A 20,485-nucleotide genomic window follows, 5' to 3' on the forward strand; every position below is an offset into this window, starting at 1 on the left:
AATCACAACAAACAGTTGCCCCAAGGCGCTTTATATTGTAAGGCAATGGTGTGGTGGGAATTACATTTACAAGGCCAACAGTGCCCGTAGTTAAAGAATCACCCTTATACTGTGACACGTTTCTGCCACTGATCTGTATATAATAGTGTTTTATACTAGGGGTTTTCAAAGTGGGTGAGAGTGAGCCCCCCTCAGACAACAAAGGAATTGCTGCCCCCCCCGACACACATACGGGTGATTCTTAGACTATGGGCACTTATGTCCTTTGATCATATTGTATGAAAAACAGAAAAAAGGGAAAAATTTCACACTTTTATAGTTATCTTTACAATGAAAATGTGTTAAGAAATTTCTTCTAGTAGTCTATGATGACTTTTTCACCTTTTTTCTGCATCATTATATGCAAATATTGCCGTTTTGTGCTTGTCCCACACCCAAACTTTTAATCTTCAATGATAAAAATGAATGGTAAAGAAAGGTTTTTTTTTTCTAATGTTTTAAAATATCCCTGAATAAAATATCAGTAAAATAATCAAAACATAATGTCATACAACTGTTGTGATTTTTTTAAACAAAATGTAGTTGTCCCACACTATTGCCGTAATTTCCACCACAACACTGTAATGTCCCTAAACAGTTTGTATGAAAGATTGTTTGGGTAGTTTCTATGGAGATAAACAGTGACATCAGAGCACATGTATATAGTGCCAAATCACAACAAACAGTTGCCCCAAGGCGCTTTATATTGTAAGGCAATGGTGTGGTGGAAATTACATTTACAAGGCCAATAGTGCCCGTAGTTAAAGAATCACCCATACACACAATTTCAACATCTTCATGTGTTTCTTTTTATTCTTTTGCACATCTTATACACATTTTAAAAGTATTTGTCTGTTTTTAAGGAACTGTCTGTGCATTTACACATTTTACAGCCTTTGTAAACATTTTAAACATGTTTTTAAAGAACTTCCTGTTCTTTCCCATATTTTACACCCTTTCAAACATTTTAAACGTGTTTTTAAAAAACTTTGTATTCTTCTATTTTTATCTTTTGTTGTATTTTAAACATCGTCTTTAAACATTTAAACACCTCTGTGTTTTTAAACGTCTTTGGCATAGCTAACACATTTTAACATAAATAATAAGGTATGGATATTGATAAGATTTTATCGATATCGATGCCATTATCGATTCTGCTTATCGATGAAAGTTTGAAAACTCACACTTTGTGCTTTCTGCACTGCAGTCTTCCGTGTTTTGGTCTGATGCCTCATTTCTATTGGACAACACAAAGCTACGTCACAGCTCAAAGGAGCAAAAGTTGGATTGGGTGGAACTTTTGACCGTGGCAGCCTGACGACAAGCGGCAATGCTCGCTCCCGGCAAAAGTGTCACTTTAGCTCGGTTTCTGATGTGATGTGTCTCATTGAAAAGAATGCTTTTTAGACCGATTCACGTTGCCTCTGCCGCAGCTGATGCCTCCGGTGTGAACGGCCCATTGGTATTCTTAAAAGTCCTCCTCCCTACTCTTGCCAGTTTGGCACCAACTTTTATCTTACCAAGGAAAAATGCTAAGAAATGTAGAAGAATCCAAGGAATTCTAAGATTTTTCTTAGAATAACGTCACTAGGAGCTCTTTTTAGCCTTAGGCTGCTTCGTGGATACGGGCCCAGGTTTACAATGGAATGGGATGATAAAACCAAAATTAAAGAATGGATACAATGTGTGGCTGGGGATGATCCCAAAACTTTCACTCTACCAATTAGTGATCACAAACATAAAATACTGTTGCAACTTCTCAAAATCTATGTCGGTGTTTTGGAAAGTTTTTCCAACAGCTACAGTGTAAACATGACATGGACTGTACAACTGAATGGGAAACTGTAATTAAAGAATGGACATAAAGTGTGGCTGGTGGATGACACCATAACTTTTTGGCAGCTCTCTTCATATTTAGAACAGTCCACACGTTTCGGGTTTAATAGCTACACATCGTAAATTCCGAGTTTACAATCTGCCCCTGAATGCAACATGGGCTGTTTCTTCAGTCTTGCCGCCTTGACAATTTTTGTGAAGCATTTAATTCATTTTCGAAAAGGTTTACAAACTGCATAAAGCGTTACTCGGCATCCCGCGGCCTGTGCTTAATAAAATTAAATGAATGTTACTTTTTAAAGGCTAAAACGTGTTGCTATAATAAGGCGGGTGTTTCGGCCCACAGTCGTGTTCAAAGCGCCTGTGTGTGTCTCTGCCGTGTACTTTACACACGTGAGCGTGGATTTTATTCACCCTCAGCAGCGTGTCGGTGAGATAAACAGCACACCAGGCGGCCACCACAAACACCAGCGGCCACACGGGGATCATCGTTCATCATCCGCAGCCATCCGCCCGCACGACTCCACACTGCAGCTCACCGCGACACTGACGTGTGAAAAACGAATATTCACCGTGAAGATAATTAAACCGGTATTTTTTTTTGTCCCTGAAACGATACATGAATAGAACAGTCAGCATCCGGATTGAGATTCTTCTTCTGCCAACAGCTGCGTGCTGGCACTGTAAGGTACACTACCGCCACCTACGGTGACTCAGAGTAATAATGAAAAACAGAAAAACAAAAAACAAAAATTATGAAATTAAAATTTTAAATTATGAAAAAAAAAGTTAGTAAATTAGTAAATTAATAAATCGGAGTTTTGACTTTCTGTCTTTACTGTTGTGGAAAATATCTACACACTATAAATTCTGATATATCCGTGTCACTACACTTTCATAACAGCTTGATTCCTTTTTGTATTTTTCTATAATTTTTATACCATAATTTTGATTACATATTGCATGTCTCACAGCTGTTGATGTATGTTGCAATGATCTTCTGTTTGTTTGTTTGTAGTAACTGATTGTGTGCCCTTTTTAAAAATCAGTTTCTCAGGTGAAAGTGCATCATTGTTTTATTTTGTCCTATTTCAACAAGCTGTACAAAACAATAAAAATGTAGTTTTTACTGTGCTGTGGATTGTGTTGCCTGATTTTTTTATTCATATTATTATTATTCTGCTTATGTTTTTTTAAAGGGTGACATATACAAATGTTAATCAAGCTAATATACGTCCCCCAAAATTAACTTTTGCAACCATAAGTACCTCATGTCACTGAGGTGATGGATGGGGTCCTTGAATGCAACAAATGTGGTCAGATTATTCATGTTTTCAGCATTTTGGCTCATCTGCAGTAATGATAACAAAATGTCATATTGCAGAACAGTCACAACGCTAAACAGTCACCAAATAAAGAGCAATGTCCTGACAGAAAAGCAAAAAGAAAACAACCGATGACTTATGTCATTAATGTGACTAAAGTTATGAAAAAGCCTCATATAAACAATGAAATACAATTTCATTTAAAGAAGCGATGGAAAAAGATTCTGAATATTTTTTTATTATTATTATTCTACCATTTGTAGTTGAATATAGTTTTGGTTTCATATTACGCATCACCAATGTCACTCCTGCCAACTTATATTGACAGAGGTGGTGTCATTTTAGTGTGATATTTTGTTGGGAAAGTGTAGTGACACGGACCCACAACAGGGGGCGTAAATGAACGGACAATGGAAGGAGTCAAATTATAACACTTTACTGTAGTGAATGACACAACCAAACACAGCAGATTACAGAATGTGCAAAAGTCAATCAATAAGGTGTGTGTGGGCAGGCTCGACGATAGGAGACGCCCATCTGGAAACGAACCGGAACCACACGATTTCCACTGCCACCGAACCTGAGGAATACTGGAGCCGCCAAGTCCCGAAGTCCCAAGGTGGCCACCGTCACGGTGTGTCGGATCTGGTACTGCTGGCAGAAAGCAAAGACAGTTAAGGGTGGGTGGGTGAACACCCAGTAACAATCCTGGTGGGAATTCCACCTCCACCTCTCACTCAATACGTTGCAGCGATCCCTCAGAGGAAAAAGAGTGCCGTCTTGCACAGCCTCCACAAAAAGGACCGGTACTCCTGCAAACACTCATAATAAACTGTTTACAAAATACCACAAAAAGGCTGAGGCTATTACCTCTAGTAGAAGATGATATCTCGGCAGTGTGGTGGAGGTGTCTTCCTGCTTTTATTCCAGATGTGGATTGGATGATTAGTGACAGCTGTCACGGATGATGGGTGACAGCTGTCACCACGGCTTGTTCCTGAGGCGGCAGCGCCCTCTCGTGCCTGAAGCCCACACTTCAGGCAGGGCGCCCTCTGGTGGTGGGCCAGCAGTACCTCCTCTTCTGGCGGCCCACACAACAATATTTAATATGATCTTTTTCTGCACTGATAGGACAGCACAAGTTTAATATCATTATCTGCCATTGAAGCTTACATATGTGTAGCATATGTGAAGAGTTTAAGCAGCTGCATGGGAGTGCATTTAAGAGTATGTGTATTTGTACGTGAATGTATTTTTATTTTTTAATCAAGGGCAACAATTTTGAATTCATTGAATTTTCCAGTTACTCTTGACATGATCATGTGACATTGTTTGCATTAAGTGAGCAGGCGTCTGTGCAGAAAAAAAAAAGTTTTAATATCGCATCTACTTCCTGAGATTTGGTCATTCATGTATTTTAGACAAACACCACTGATTTGACCTTGACCTTTGACCTATGACTGTGACATGACCTGTGCTGAGAGAAGACAGTTCACTCACTGAGGTTATAAACCAACTTTAGTGATCATTATTGTTTGACTTGAGGCTAATTATTCATGGCTATGACATTTTACTGTGTTGCAGGGATTGAATCATAATGAAAGTTACCTCAGTTTATCTTTTCATGTACAGGCAACTTTAAATCTGAAGGCAGAGTCCAGGTATGGAGTTTTTAAAAGTTAAAACCAAAAGGTTTTTTTTTAAACAGTGTTGTGTATCAATGATTTGTAAGACATTTTATGTCAAATGACAAAACTCCAAATGTACAAGCAGAATGCAATATGCACGTACTTTTGTGAGTACAAATGAGCCATAATCTCTGAACTATAGTTTGTTTCTAATTAATTTTGAAAATTGATTATAATAGTGTTATAGTTCTATGGCTAGAATAAAAAACACAATAAATGCATTCATTGATTGCATTTTTCATTTCTGATAATGTCTTTGGATGCAAACAGGAAGGAGTTCAGTCTGTGCTTTGTTTTAATTTGCATATTTTCAAATATTTAAACCCGCTTTACTACGTGGGCGCACAAGAGGTTATTTCAGCCTGAACAGGTTCACTGTGGTTCAGTCAGTCAAGGTGGCAACATTCAGAGAAAAGTTTATTAAACTCCTGTTAAAAGGTAAGAATGATCACTGAGTTTACAGAATTCAAAAATGTTCTTCAACAATGTGGCTTTAATGTTTATTGTATTGGGCAGACTGTCAGAATATCAAAATACTCTTTCAGTATATCTCTGACTTTTAAAAATACCCCTTTGAATTATTTAGGGAAAGACAAGATTTTCACTTTCAGCTGCCTGAAAGGTAAATACCAGATATTTCCTTGAAATTCCAACATAACATTTAATTAGTGACTTAATTGCCATGATTCCATTGACACGTCTCGTCAGTTGCTCACAGTTTAAGATATGTAAAATAGATTTTTTGATATTCAAACTTTAACATGATCAGAGGCATAATGCTCATATGATTAGCATATAAGATTAGCATATAAAAATAAAGTTGTTTAGAGTCAAAATTATTGTTACATAATAATTATTATTATGATTATATTGATTAGTAATTCTTATATTAGGTAGAATCATTTAGAGATGGATAGAATTACACAAAAAGATATGATTTTGACACTAAATATTATCATTTTGATCAATTTATACATTGCAAGATAATAAATGTGCAACAGTTATTTGAGTAATTCTCTACAGTTTGCCTTCACCAGTAATGAAATGATTATGAACATTTTCAACTTCATGACACAGAAACTGACACTTTTATTTTTTTTTTAACTATATGGATTTGAATGACGTGCGATTACACCAATCATGCTTGAACCCTCTTGCACATGCGTGAGTTTTTTCCACACGTGTCAGTGAAGTCATTTCCCTGTGGGCAGGCCTTGAGTGAGATGTGGTCCCGCCCTCTCGGCTGAATTCCTTTGTTTCACACGCTGCTCGATACGGCGCGCGTTGCTTTATCAAAATTTTTTCTGGACCTGTGAGGAATATCCGAGTGGACACTATTCAAGAAATTTAGCTGATTTTTAGTGAAAAGTTTAACGGCTGATGAGAGATTATGGGGTGGTTCTGTCGCTGTAAGGACTTCCCACGGAGCGGGACGTCCTGCAGCGCTTCCAGGCGCCGTCGTCGGCCTGTTTCGACCTGAAAACATCCTAATTTAAGGCTTAATTCACCCAGGACGTCGTGAGAGAACAGAGAAGATTCAGAAGAGGCCGGCATGAGGACTTTATGCGGACATTCCACTGTTTAAGGACATTTTTTAATGAAAGACGTGCGCGCAAATTTGCCGAGTCATTTCCGTGACGACTCAGCGAATCTGTGTGCGCCGCGACAGGAAAAACACCTCCGTGTTGAAAACCATTTGTAAAATTCAGGCGGCTTTTGATGGCTTTCAACAAGTGAGTAACTGAGAAATTGTTTAACAGCTTGGGCATGTTCCAACTTGCCCGTTAAGGTTTCCAACGGAGGTGTTTTTCCTGTCGCGACCCCCCGCGGTCGGGTCCAGCCCGACATGCGACTCTGCCCGCACGTTCTTTCATTACAAAATGTCCGTTAACAATGGAATGTCCGAATAAACTCCTCATGCCAACTTCTTCTGAAAGTTCTCTGTTCTCTGACGACTGTGGAAGTTTTCAACTTGAAACGGCGAGACGCTGCCGCCTCGAAGCGCAGATCGCCGTCAGGCACCGTGGGCCGTCCTTAAAGCGACACTACCAGACCAAAATCTCTCATCAGCCCTTAAAATTTTTACCGAAAACCAGCTGAATTTATCAAATGGTGTCCACTCAGTTGTGCCTTACAGTTTTGAAAAAAATTTGATCAAACAAAGCAGCAGTCTCTGAGCCATTCCTAAACAATGAAAAAATCGACGAGAGGGTGGGCGACTCCTCACTCAAAGACTGCCCACAGGCGAATGACGTAACCGACAGGCGTGAAAAAACTCTCGCATGCCCACGAGGGTTCAAGCATGTCTGATGTAATCACACGTGATTCAAATCCATATGGTTTTTGAAAAAAATAATAAGGTCGGATACTTTTCTAACAGACCTCGTATATTTACTTAGAGAGATATCTCGACTTATCAGTCTGACTTGAAATACTATTTATTTGTAAAATATGCACGTAAATATGCAACGTTATCATGCTAACAGGCTGTATTGCTATTAACTTGTCGCTAAATTTACTGTATACCTTTGGAAGCAATTAGCATGCATAAAATTTGCAATCAGTTATGTATCAAATTGTCATTTAAAACTAATTAACTTACACAAGTTACACCAACTAACTAATTAACTAACACTATTATTAGTGCTTTCAAGTTCATGAATGTGTGTCTATATGAAATTCATGCTAACGTCTATGATCACCATGCTAGCCAAGATATATTTATAAATATCCAGAATTATCAATCTTAATTAAAATACTGTTGATTTTTAAAACTTGCATGTAAATATGCGCCGATGCTAACAGTTTTGGCGCTGTATTGCTGTATTGCTATTTGCTTGTCGCTAAATTTACTGTATACCTTTGGAAGCAATTAGCATGCATAAAATTTGCAGTTACATATCAAATTGTCATTTAAAACTAATTAACTTACACAAGTTACACCAGCTAACTAATTAACTAACACTATTATTAGTGCTTTCAAGTTCATGAATGTGTGTCTATATGAAATTCATGCTAACGTCTATGATCACCATGCTAGCCAAGATATATTTATAAATATCCAGAATTATCAATCTTAATTAAAATACTGTTGATTTTTAAAACTTGCATGTAAATATGCGCCGATGCTAACAGTTTTGGCGCTGTATTGCTGTATTGCTATTCGCATGTCGCTAAATTTACTGTATACCTTTGGAAGCAATTAGCATGCATAAAATTTGCAATCAGTTATGTATCAAATTGTCATTTAAAACTAATTAACTTACACAAGTTACACCAACTAACTAATTAACTAACACTATTATTAGTGCTTTCAAGTTCATGAATGTGTGTCTATATGAAATTCATGCTAACGTCTATGATCACCATGCTAGCCAAGATATATTTATAAATATCCAGAATTATCAATCTTAATTAAAATACTGTTGATTTTTAAAACTTGCATGTAAATATGCGCCGATGCTAACAGTTTTGGCGCTGTATTGCTGTATTGCTATTTGCTTGTCGCTAAATTTACTGTATACCTTTGGAAGCAATTAGCATGCATAAAATTTGCAGTTACATATCAAATTGTCATTTAAAACTAATTAACTTACACAAGTTACACCAGCTAACTAATTAACTAACACTATTATTAGTGCTTTCAAGTTCATGAATGTGTGTCTATATGAAATTCATGCTAACATCTATGATCACCATGCTAGCCAAGATATATTTATAAATATCCAGAATTATCAATCATAATTAAAATACTGATGATTTTTAAAACATGCATGTAAATATGCGCCGATGCTAACAGTTTTGGCGCTGTATTGCTGTATTGCTATTCGCATGTCGCTAAATTTACTGTATACCTTTGGAAGCAATTAGCATGCATAAAATTTGCAATCAGTTATGTATCAAATTGTCATTTAAAACTAATTAACTTACACAAGTTACACCAACTAACTAATTAACTAACACTATTATTAGTGCTTTCAAGTTCATGAATGTGTGTCTATATGAAATTCATGCTAACGTCTATGATCACCATGCTAGCCAAGATATATTTATAAATATCCAGAATTATCAATCTTAATTAAAATACTGTTGATTTTTAAAACTTGCATGTAAATATGCGCCGATGCTAACAGTTTTGGCGCTGTATTGCTGTATTGCTATTTGCTTGTCGCTAAATTTACTGTATACCTTTGGAAGCAATTAGCATGCATAAAATTTGCAGTTACATATCAAATTGTCATTTAAAACTAATTAACTTACACAAGTTACACCAGCTAACTAATTAACTAACACTATTATTAGTGCTTTCAAGTTCATGAATGTGTGTCTATATGAAATTCATGCTAACATCTATGATCACCATGCTAGCCAAGATATATTTATAAATATCCAGAATTATCCATCTTAATTAAAATACTGTTGATTTTTAAAACATGCATGTAAATATGCACCGATGCTAACAGTTTTGACGCTGTATTGCTGTATTGCTATTCGCTTGTCGCTAAATTTACTGTATACCTTTGGAAGCAATTATCATGCATAAAATTTGCAATCAAGTTATCTGTGAAATTGATGTTTAAAACAAATTCAGCTCCACCACTAACGAACACTATTATTAGTGCTTTCACATTCATGAATGTTTGTCTGTGTGAAACTCATGCTAACGCCCAGCGCCATACTACTGTCACCTGACCAGAATGCATTTTAATGGTACTTCAAGTTGACTCCAGATAAACTTAATGGTGATTTTGACTAATTACAGACATCTGTAATGAGCATGCAGAAAATATTTGTGACACACTGCATCTAAAATGGACTTATAATTTGCTAAAAGCTATGCAATTTAGAATGAGTACTCATCAGACAGTAATTACACATCTCCTTGCTATCTTGAATCAGCATGTTGTTGTGTCAAGGTGTATTTAGAGATACTAAAAATAGAATTACTGGAATCATTTTTTTTTTTTTTTACATTTTGTGATAACACTTAGGACTGCACAGCCCAACGGAGAGCATTCTACTGGTTTCTCTGGACACTGGGTCCAGTTGTGCTGGGGGAGGAGTTTTGTGGTTGTCTGAGCCAGTCGGTGTGAGCGGAACCAGGTCAGAAAGCCAAAGAGGACCTGTGCAGGAACATGCAGACCAGCAACCACCCACAGCAGGAGGTAAGGGGCTATGCACACATACACCTTTAACTTTATGACATCATAGTCCTCCTCTGGACCTATGACTGCATCTGTATGCACATACGTATACGAGCATATCCATGTGCATGTACGTGTGTGTGCGTGCACACTCGTGCACTCCTGTGTTCATGAATGGCAACAGAAATAGGACAGTGCCATTTTCGTCACTGAGATTAGCGAGAGTGATTGTGGGTTTGTGGAAGCTGCAGCCCAAAAAAATGTCCTGAAACAGTCGATTAGTCAAAAGTCGTTCAAATAATCAGCTCTTTAGAAAAACAATTAAGTTGTTTCATAAGATGAATTGCGAAATTTTGTTTTGCTGCACCTTGTCAAAGGTGAGTATCTTGTTTATACTTAATTTTGAGATAAACCCTATTTGAGTATTTTAAGTTGCTTGATTGCAAGGGGCACAGAAATAATTCAAATGCCTTCAAACAAGGTCAAAGTTGATTAGGGAAGGTGATGGTCTAGTGGTTAAAGTGTTGGGCTTCAGACCAGAGGATCCTTGGTTCAAATCCCAGCCTAACCGAAAATGACAGCAGCCTGACATCGGGGTGAATGTGAGGCATGGATGTGTGAAGCACTTTGAATGTCTGACGCAGATGGAAAAGCGCTATACACGAGGTCTATTAGAAAAGTATCCGACCTTATTATTTTTTTCAAAAACCATATGGATTTGAATCATGTGTGATTGCGTCAGACAAGCTTGAACCCTCGTGCGCATGCGTGAGTTTTTCCACGCCTGTGAGCAAGCTTTGAGTGAGGAGTGGTCCAGCCCCCTCGTCGGATTTTCATTCCCAGGAAATGGCGGAATGATTTGGGCTTTTTTTCCATCAGAATTTTTTCAGAAACTGTTAGAGACTGGCAGCTGGAAACCATTAGAAAAATTTATCTGGCTTTCGGTGAAAATGTTACGGGCTTGGTAGAGAATAAGGAGTGTTACTGTCGCTTTAAGGACGGCCCCCAGCGGCTGTGGGGTGCGCCGCGCTCCGAAGCCGCCATCGACTGGCTGAACGACCATTTCATTTCTAAACGGATGGCTGTCTGGATCCATGACCATTGTGTGCCATTTCTCTGGTTATCACAAGAGCTGGACATCAATCATTTTCTGACAGATTTCACTTTTAACAAGAGATTTTGTCATGGAAAGCCGAGCGGAGGCTTCACGCGTCACGATGGATTCGCTGCTGGAGCGAGACAAAACCACCTCCGTTTTGGTCTCACAGGACGGCTTTGAGATGGCGTTCAGACAGCTGTCGGTGGTTTTTCCATCGAGTGATTATCCGAGAAATTGTGGATATGCCTGGACATGCCAGAACATGTCCCGTGAGGCTTCATCATAGCGTTGCTGTGCGCCATGCGGCACCGCCGCGACGCGCGGAATTCCTCCACACGTCTGTCTCAATGTGCCGAAAAAGTGCTGATGTCCATGTCTTTTCACAATTCCTGTACTAGTCAGACGACGTCCCGGATAAAACACAGCGTCCAGTTTGGAAATGTTCTCGCACGTCCTGTGAGGCTTCATCACGCCGTTGCTTTTCACCATGCGGCACCGCCGTGATGCGCGAAGCCTCCGCTCCTCTTTCCATGACAAAAACTCCTGTAACAGTGGAATGTGCCGTTCATTTCCAAACTGGAAAGCTTCAACAGTCACAGTAAAAATCAACCTTAACTGCACATTTTAAGCTTTATCTTTCTTACCTGTTAGGACTTTGGTGCTGATGGATCCATTTTTGTTGTAAGTCCCTTCGGCTGCTCCCTTGTTTGCACTCGGGGTCGCCACAGCAAATCCAAGGTGGATCTGCATGTTGAATTGGCACAGGTTTTACGCTGGATGCCCTTCCATTTTTGTTACTCTAGGAAAATGATTCTCAGTGATTGCATTTTAATGCATTAAAAAAAGGATTTAAAAAAACCTTTTACCAAAAATTGCTGAAGCTGCATGATTCAAGATCAATGAAAATCCTTGTCTCGCTAGAGTCTAGCGAGACAAGGATTTTCTAGCGGCTAGACAATGATTCAAGGAATCTATGTGTAGAATTATAGGAAAAGTTGTTGAGCAATAAACTGAGGTGTGCAAAATGTAATTTTTGCACACCCTTTTGGCGGTGGTGGTGGAATGATGGCATGACAATGGCATTTTTCAGTCCCCTAAGACGGTTTGTGCCATATTTCATTCAAATTAATTAAACGGTCTTTCAGAAAATCATCAGACACCACACTGCGCATCGCACATCACACAGGAATCTTGATGGTTATTGGTCCTGTGAACCTTTGTCCAAAGGAATAAAAATTAGTTTTTCCAATTGCTGCCACACTTGTCAATACCATGCTGATTATTTGTTTGGAACTGGAAGCAGCGACTGCTGCGGAACCTCGCAGGACACCGTAGACAAAGCCTCCTTGACATCACCCTGTGGTTTTCAACAGAGGCCCAGAACAGCCAAAATGACCCCCTTTTCTGGGTGTCTCCATGTTGAAAGCCCCGCCTGCACTGATTCATGATGATTTCAGTAATGCACAAATGCACACGTGCACAAATGGTGCATTTGTGCACATTTGTGCATTTGTGCATTAATGAGCGTGGCGACAAACGTCTGAACACGTCCTACCTCCCGAGTCCAAACTGCCAGCTAACAGGCTAAACCCGTTCAGATGTTTATTAATTTGTATTTTTGGGGACTGTGCGGTGGTTCTCCTAATGTTTTTCTTTGGTATGGACAGTAAAATTATGTGCTGCGTATTTCCTCAGTAATTGTGCATTAAGCGGTCCCTGTACGACCGCAGCAGGAGCTTGGTTCACATTGCCGGTAGTAAGTCTAACCTGTTTCCAGTGCACGTTGGCCTCCACCAGGGCTGCCCTTTGTCACCGGTTCTGTTCATTATCTTTATGGACAGAATTTCTACGCGCAGCCAGGGTGTAGAGGGGGTCCAGTTTGGGAACCACAGAATCTCATCTCTGCTGTTTGCGGACGATGTGGTTCTGTTGGCTTCGTCAAATCAGGACCTTCAGCGTGCACTGGGGCGGTTTGCAGCCGAGTGTGAAGCGTTCAGGATGAAAATCAGCACCTCCAAATCCGAGGCCATGGTTCTCGACCGGAAAAAGGTGCTTTGCCATCTTCAGGTCGGTGGAGTGTCTTTGCCTCAAGTGGAGGAGTTTAAGTATCTCGGGGTCTTTTTCACAAGTGAGGGATGGATGGAGCGTGAGATCGATAGACGGATCGGTGCAGCATCTGCAGTGATGCGGTCGCTGTATCGGACTGTCGTGGTGAAGAGAGAGCTGAGTAGGGGGGCAAAGCTCTCGATTTACCGATCGATATAAGTTCCGATCCTCACCTATGGTCATGAGATTTGGCTCATGACTGAAAGAACGAGATCGCGAGTACAAGCGGCCGAGATGAGTTTCCTCCGCAGGGTGGCTGGGCACTCCCTTAGAGATAGGGTGAGGAGCTTGGTCACTCAGGAGGAGCTCGGAGTCAAGCTGCTGCTCCTCCACGTCTAAAGGGGCCATTTGAGGTGGCTCGGGCATCTTTTCCGGATGCCCCCTGGACGCCTCGCTGGAGAGGTGTTCCGGGCACGTCCTATCGGGAGGAGGCCCGGGGAAGACCCAGGACATGCTGGAGGGACTGCGTTTCTCGGCTGGCTTGGGAATGCCTTGGGGTTCCCCCGGAGGAGCTGGGGGAGGTGTGTGTGCATCGGGAGGTCTGGGCGGCTTTGCTTGAGCTGCTGCCCCTGCGACCCGACTCCGGATAAAGCAGAAGAAAATGGATGGATGGATGGATGGATGGATGGATGGAAGTTTGAAAAAATCACCCCCGTATATTTGTCATGGAAAGACCAAAACTGTTATTGGTACCAGGCTGTAAACATGTTTATTTCTGCTCTAAAGTTGGACATTTTAGCATGGAGTCCTACGGGAAAGTGATCTGTTTTGGAGCCAGCCTCAAACAACCAGTCAAGGCAGTACAAGAAAAATGACTTCCCCTTTAGAGCCAAAATTCTGACTCGAATGTTGCTGGTTGCATGACAGTGACATTGCGGCTAACTGGTATATTGATTGACACCCCACTGGCCAGAAAGCATGCTGGGATTTTGAGTCTTGAGAACCACATTGAATAATTTCACAGTAGTACCATGAGTAAGGTCAGGTCAGGTCAGGTCAGGTCTGGGAATATGTGCTGGTGCCACGCATGGCCACATCCACCACACTATGGAACAACCCTGGATTCCGGATGGCAGCCACCCAGACAGACATCCCCAACTTCAATTCCGATTCTCACCGCAGTATTGAGGAGCCCAGTTGTTGGGGCTGCTACACCTGCGTACTAGATCATGAACGTAGAAGCTGATGTTTCTTCACAATGCAAGTGGTAATCCTCATCGGAGTCTCCCCAGGTATGTGTTTGTTTGACACAAAAGTCATTCAGGATAGTCCGAAGAGACAGAGCACCCGAGGTCGCTGGTTAGCATCCATATAGGTCAAGGTTAAAAAAAAAAAATAATAATAATAAATAATAAATAAATAAAAATTCTGGCAACCATGTACAATGTCCATACGTTTTCTAGCTAGTGGTTGTTTATCTTTGTGGATGACTATAAACTGTGGAGTGAGCTGTAGGCTTTCCTTAAAAGCAAATAAATCTGAGTGCAACAGATGTAGACAACAGACATTTACAAAATGATCCCCTGCAGTCGATAACATTTGAAGAAAGTATCAGTAAAACTAACTTTTATTACGTGTTGCAGCTTTACAGATGTTTTGCTGTGTGGCGTTTGATTGGTTGCACGCACATGCATAAGGGCCATTTCACACATAATGCGAAGTTTGGTCAAAGTGCGCGCAAAGTGTGCATGAAGCAGGAATCGTGTGCAAAACGTGTAAAGTTGTCCCTGCGTTGATTGCCTCGTACACCTGTTGCTACAACTATTTGATTGATGGGCTGCCCCCCAGGTTGAAACGGACCGTCAGATCAGAACACGCAGTGGACGATCTGACTGTCACGTCACCCATGAGCTCTGTTCCATATGGCGCAGTGTCAGTTCCGGTGCGCCATCCACAAGACACGCGTGTCAGACAGGACACGCACACAGGCCGGCTGGATGCGCCAGCAGATGTGGGCATGACAAGAGCGAACAGCTTCTCATTCATGTCATTTTTTGAATGTATGTCTGTGACCATGGGTCATCTACAGAGGAATAGATGAATCATATTTGTATTGCCCGCTTGATAAGAGGGATTCAATATAAAATGCTGTGTTTTTATGGTGTACATTTTTTTTTTTAAATACGTCCAACTCTTTGTTGATTTCAGGCATTTCCCCACACCATTTACAGGCCAGTGATGGTAGCTCAGTGGTAAAGTTTCAGCCTGGCAATCAGTAAAGTGCAGGTATGAATCCTGTGGGTGGTATGTTTTTTTTTTATTCCACATCAGCGGTGTGATGTGGTTCCACAGGTACCAGCTGGTTTTTGTGTTTTATTTATTCCACATAAGCGGCAGAACGTGGTTCCACAGGTACCAGCTGGTTTTAATTTTTTATTTATTCCACATAAGCGGCGCAATGTGGTGCACCTCGCACTGTGGTGCACCTCGCACTGTGTTCCTCCTCAAAAGACACTGTCGTGTGCACAAACCTTTGCACCAGGATCATGCATGTCTGCCCATCGGCGCAATGTTTCATGGTGCGCTAATTCGAAATGTTTTGCGCTGTTTCTCCGTATTCGACCAAACTTCGCATAATGTGTGAAGGGGCCTGCAGGCTTGTGGCTTCCATATTCTGATCACCATTACAGAGTCTCATACAGTTTCTCTGTATCTTGCACTGAAACTTGAATCCTGTATCGTTTCTAGACCTGATGATCTATTGTCATTTTCTTGTGACATGGTTATTGGTGAAGAACCATTCATTTCGGTGTTCAATAACAAATTGTATGCGTGTGTGTGTGTGTGTGTGTGTGTGTGTGTGTGTGTGTGTGTGTGTGTGTGTGTGTGTGTGTGTGTGTGTGTGTGTGTGTGTGTGTGGTGGGGAGGGGGCGCTATGTCTTTAAAAACAAGGCTGTGCCACAATGGGGAAAAAGAGGTTTGTTTGCAGAACAGGTGACATAGAAGCTGGAATAACAATATGAACAGAACACTGAGGTTTGATTCTCTGTTACACTATCTGTCTGTGTCCTTGGACAAGACACTTTATCTAGTCCATGGGCCAAGCAGATATTCTGTACCACTTAAGGGAACTTTGGCCAACACAAAAACTTATGGCTACCATCCCATCCCATGGCTACCCCTAGATACCATCCCAGGGTGGTATCAAGGGGTCAATGAAGAATTGTACATAGGTCAAAATTTTAAAATGCTCCAATCATATTGAAATGTATACCACACTGTTTGTCTGACCATAAAGATTTCAAAAATGTATAGTTTGGGCTATCTATGACTGAATGTTATGGAGTTATGGGGTAAAAACAGCAAAAAGTGTAACAAAGGTCAATTTCAGTTTGTACAGGGGTCAAATGTTAAAGTTGCTCCAATTTTGGTAAAATGTGATGCAGATTATAAGTTGAGCTGACAGGGTCTCTAAAAGTAATAGTCTGCACCATCTGTCATGGTTAGTTATCATGTTATGGGGTGGTATATGTCATATGTCATAGAACCCAACGGACGTCAACCTTGTCTGACCTTTGCATTGGAGACCAAACATTCAACACTGTCAAAACCGTTCCATTTATTCATCCTATTAGCTCAACCAATAATTTTCATTACTTTTTACCAAAATTGGAGCAACTTTGACTTTTGACCCCTGTATAACCTTTGTCACCACTTTTGTTTGTTTGTTTGTTTTTACCCCAAAACTCCATAACATTTACTCGTAGATAGTCCAAGCTATACCTTTTTGGAATCTTTATGATCAGACAGACAGTCTGGTATATGTTTCAGTATGATTGGAGCATCTTTAAATTTTGACAATTGTACAATTCTTCATTGACCCCTACCTAGCTACAACTACCACCCTTGGATGGCCACCATACATTTGTGTAGGTCATGGTATACTGAGGCTGGAGTGTAAGTGTCGTTTAGTCCCCTTAAGTGGTACTGATTAGGTCAAAATTGTCTACTGGCTCATGCACTAATATGGGTAAGTGCCTTGGCTGGGGAAGGAACATATAGTGGACCAGTGGGAAACTCTCATCCTATTCACACAATGGTATTGGTGCATAAGAATGTGCACCAATTTGGGCTTTAGGCCCTATATACTGTAGTACTTATTTGGCTCAACATGGGGGGAAAATACTGTAAAACAGTTTAAACCAGCAAAGTCAGTTTCAAATAGTGATTTTATTTTAACTGTTTTAAAATTGTTCTGTGTTGTTTTAGCATGTTATGCACCAGGTTATTCAAAATGCACAATTCAAGGCTGAACTGTGCATTTTGCACAACTCAGCCTTGAATTGTGCAAAATGCAAATCCAATTGGCTGTAAAAGTGATGTTTTGTTTGGGCTATTTTAATGGGTTAAGTACTTATACAACCTATGATTTGGACTTTTATATTTGTATTTAATACAGACCATATTGCAGAGATTAGTTTTAACTTTGAGAGTGATGAACAAATTTTTAAGTATTGTAAAAAGAAGGATAATGATTTTATTTCTATTTAACAAAACACCATTTTACAAGCCTGAGGAGGCGAACACCTTTGACAAAGGCATTGCATGCTGAAGTGTCCTTGAGCAAGACACCAAAAACCCAACTCATGACATTGCAGAAATATTACAAACATTTGTAGCTATCATTTCAACAACTTCAGTTCTTTATTGCTGGGATGTTTCATGTTTTTAAATGAGATTTAGCCTTCGGTGTAAATACGCCGCTTACTGCAACATTCGAGATGTTTAAACTCTTTAAAAGTGTTTGGATGATGAGGCGACCATGTGTGCGTTTAAGTGTGCGTATGGACAGAAAGCAGGTCTCCTCTGAGTATCGCTCTTCTATTTATAGTGAGAACAAATCCCAGATATGAGAGGAATCCTTCCACCACTTAGCGGACGGGGAGGGAGAGAGCGAGAGAGGACGAAAAGAAAGAGGGATGAGGAGTAAGAGAGAGCACGAGGGAACGGGTGAAAGTGTGAGAGAAGTCCAAGTGCGGTGAAAACCAGCCGTTAGAGGATACCGTAGATAGAGTGTTGGTGTCGTCAACAGGTACGTGAGTCCTGTTTTGTGTCTCTTTGTGGGATGTCTGAGCGTTATGATGGAATAAAATGAGTGTCTATGTTAATTTGAGTGTTTTGGACCTTGGAAACATACAACCGAGAACATCTTTACACACTCGAGAACCACTTAGGTTACAAAAATGAAAAAATTAGTTATCGATCATTTTTGTCTCTTACTTATGCCATAAATTATAAAAGATGTTTGTCCTTGCAGTAATTATGTAGTTAGTTATTACAACAACAAGTACAAGTTGATTTGCAATCCATTGCACACTGCAAAGCACAAAGAGTAATTTGGTTTGCAAGTTATTTAGTCCATGAGACAGTGATGAATTTTGACCTAATCGGTACCACCGAAGGTGACCAAACGACACTCAGAATCCAGCCTCAGTGTATCATGGCCTACACAAAAATGTATGATAGCCATCCCAGGGTGGTAGCTGTACACAGGTAGGGGTCAATGAAGAATTACACAGAGGTCAAACTTTAAAAATGCTCCAATCATGTTGAAAGCTATATCACATTATTTGTCTGATCATAATGATTCCAAAAAGGTATAGGTTGGACTATCTATGATGGATTGTTCTGGAGTTATGGGGTCAAAACAACAAAAATGGTGACAAAGGTCAATTTGTACAGTTTGTACAGGAGTCAAAAGTGAAAGTTCCTCCAATTTCAGCAAAAAATGATGCAAATTATTGGTTGAAATAAAAGGATCAATACATGGAATAGCTTTGACTGTGTTGAATGCTCTGTCTCCAAAGTAAAGGTCAAACAAGATCAACATCCATTAAATTCTATGACATGTGACATAACTTACCCTGTAACATGTTAACCAAGCATGACAGATGGTGCAAACTATTCCTTTTAAGAACCTATTAACCCAAACAATAATTTGCATAATTTTTTACTGAAATTGGAGCAACTTTAATTTTTGACTCCTGTACAAACTGAAATTGACCTTTGTCACCATTTTTGCTGTTTTAACCCCATAACTCCAGAACATTCCATCATAGATAGTCCAAACTATACCTTTTTGGAATTGTTATGATCAGACAAAGAATGTGATATAGTTTTCAACATGATTAGAGCATTTTTAAAGTTTGACCTCTGTGTAATTCTTCATTGACCCCTACCTGGCTATAGCTACCACCCTGGGATGGCTATCATACATTTTTGTGTAGGCCATGATACACTGAGGCTGGATTCTGAGTGTTGTTTTGTCCCCTTAAGTGGTACCGAAAACCTGCTTGGCCCGTGGGCTAATTACAATTTTAATTTGCCTGTGATAAATGTTAGGAAATTGTACAAATGTACTGCCAGTGTTTTATTTATTTATTTTTTTGTAAACCCAATTTACATCCTGGGATGTTAGACAACATAAAATGATGGCTCACGCTAAGAATCTCTAATATAGTTTGGAAAATTGTGAGCTGTGCTTTCTTTGATGTCTATCTTGAATGGGCCCCCACATGATGAAGTGCAGGAAGTTAGACCTGCTTTGGCAGAACTGAACAAACTCAAGAACCCTAACAGCAATTTGGCCATAAACTGACAGTGTGCCCATTGTCAAAATGGTTATAAATATGCACCTCATGGCAGTGATAGGGACTAATGTCATAGCAAATATGAAGGAAATTCCCCTAAAGATTTGCTTGGATGTTGAGCGGTGAGTTTTGGGTTTACATTCATAAAAGTGGCCTGGTTACGAGGCCAGGGGATTGGTACTGATATGAAGGATATTCATTGAGTGGCCATTGAGATCAAACTCCAGAAGGACAGATGAACACCCAGTAAACCAGTATTGATCAGTATGTCTGGTATTTATATTGTGTATTTATATTGCAATCTGTTTTTCTTTTTTACTTTCACTTTTGATGCTTTGTGTGCTTCTTACCCTATATGCTGCTATACAATGCTGCTGGAATCTCAGTTTCCCTGAGGGAGTCTTCCCAGGACATCAATAAAGTTCTGTCTAATCTAATCTACACACCTGTAGTTTAATCAGGACTTGTTGTGTTTTGTGGTGTGGTACCAGCAGACAGCTGCTACTCTAACAAAAATACCATTAGCTTGTGTTTTTATAAGAATATGTGTGGGCTCGTGGTTGTCCTTTGGGGTGTCCAGATTTTTGTTTTTGTATCCAGCACAGCAAAGCTGTCCTGTATGTTGTTGCACAAACACCACCCTGGAAACGGTGTAAAA

The 20,485-nt window shown here is 40.1% G+C and overlaps 2 protein-coding genes across 3 annotated transcripts in view; one reads left to right on the forward strand and one right to left on the reverse strand.

Moving 5' to 3' along the window:
- Window positions 1–2,525, reverse strand: part of LOC117506482 (membrane-bound transcription factor site-2 protease-like) — a 37,235-nt gene extending 34,710 nt beyond the window's left edge. For both annotated transcript variants that reach the window (XM_034165981.1, XM_034165989.1), the window contains exon 1: window positions 2,290–2,525. In XM_034165981.1, the coding sequence (XP_034021872.1) occupies window positions 2,290–2,364 (75 nt within the window). In that variant the 5' untranslated portion in view covers window positions 2,365–2,525. The remainder of the gene's footprint in view (window positions 1–2,289) is intronic.
- Window positions 2,526–10,008: 7,483 nt separating this feature from the next.
- smpx (small muscle protein X-linked) overlaps window positions 10,009–20,485 on the forward strand; it is a 35,555-nt gene continuing 25,078 nt past the window's right edge. The window contains exon 1 of the mRNA XM_034166002.1: window positions 10,009–10,053. Within this exon, the coding sequence (XP_034021893.1) occupies window positions 10,024–10,053 (30 nt within the window). The 5' untranslated portion in view covers window positions 10,009–10,023. The remainder of the gene's footprint in view (window positions 10,054–20,485) is intronic.

The sequence above is a fragment of the Thalassophryne amazonica genome, chromosome 1 (assembly GCF_902500255.1).
Source record: "Thalassophryne amazonica chromosome 1, fThaAma1.1, whole genome shotgun sequence".
Lineage (NCBI taxonomy): Eukaryota > Metazoa > Chordata > Actinopteri > Batrachoidiformes > Batrachoididae > Thalassophryne > Thalassophryne amazonica.